Raw genomic sequence first — 717 nt, 5'->3', positions numbered from 1 at the left:
TTCTAATACATAAAAGAACACACACTGGAGAGAAACCCTATGAATGTGACCACTGTGGTAAAGCCTTTTCACAACTCAGTGGTCTCCTAGTACATAAAAGAACACATACTGGAGAGAAACCGTATGAATGTAACCAATGTAGTAAGGCCTTTGCATGCCATCGTAGTCTTCAAATACATAAAAGAAAACATACTGGAGAGGAAACCCAATGAATGTAATCAGTGTGTTAAAGCCTTTGCATATCATGGTTGTCTTCGAACACATAAGAGAATACATATTTGAGAGCAACGCTATGAATGCAAGCTTTGCAGACTATTTGATTACACTGTGAGCCATGAAAGTGTGTACCAGAAAAACCTGTTTCTGGTTGTGCTGTTTACATAAACTTTCTGTTTATTGTAAACTGGTTGTTGTGGTTTGGGTTGGCCCTAGCACATGCCTTTAATCCAAGAGCTTTATGTTTATTGCAAAGACGATTAAATAAAGACAGCCATTGGTCAAGAGGTGGAGCAAGCAACCAGTTGACAGGGAGTAAACAGAAAAAAACATAGAAAGTGAGAGGAAATCAGGAGGACATAAAAAGAGGTACAGGGGCAGTAGAAAGGAGGAACATTGAGTTTGAAGGGCATTTAAGACAGTGTGGAGAAAGAGAGGGGGCTTTTTAAGGTCATCTGGGTGCTTTCTCTGCCTCTTTGAGCTAGCAGGCGTTCACCTCAG

General features: G+C 40.4%; 1 protein-coding gene across 1 annotated transcript in view; it reads left to right on the top strand.

The window, feature by feature from the left end:
* Znf782 (zinc finger protein 782) overlaps positions 1–717 on the top strand; it is a 4,281-nt gene extending 3,564 nt beyond the window's left edge. The window contains 2 exon segments of the mRNA XM_055597959.1: positions 1–3; positions 5–717. The exon segment at positions 1–3 is cut by the window's left edge and continues 909 nt beyond it. Coding sequence (XP_055453934.1) covers positions 1–3; positions 5–212 — 211 coding nt within the window. The 3' untranslated portion in view covers positions 213–717.

Source organism: Psammomys obesus, unplaced genomic scaffold (genome assembly GCF_907164565.1).
Source record: "Psammomys obesus unplaced genomic scaffold, mPsaObe1.curated_primary_1811, whole genome shotgun sequence".
In the NCBI taxonomy this organism is placed as follows: domain Eukaryota; kingdom Metazoa; phylum Chordata; class Mammalia; order Rodentia; family Muridae; genus Psammomys; species Psammomys obesus.
Note: the sequence above shows the minus strand (reverse complement) of the source record. Positions and strands in the feature narration are given on the sequence as shown.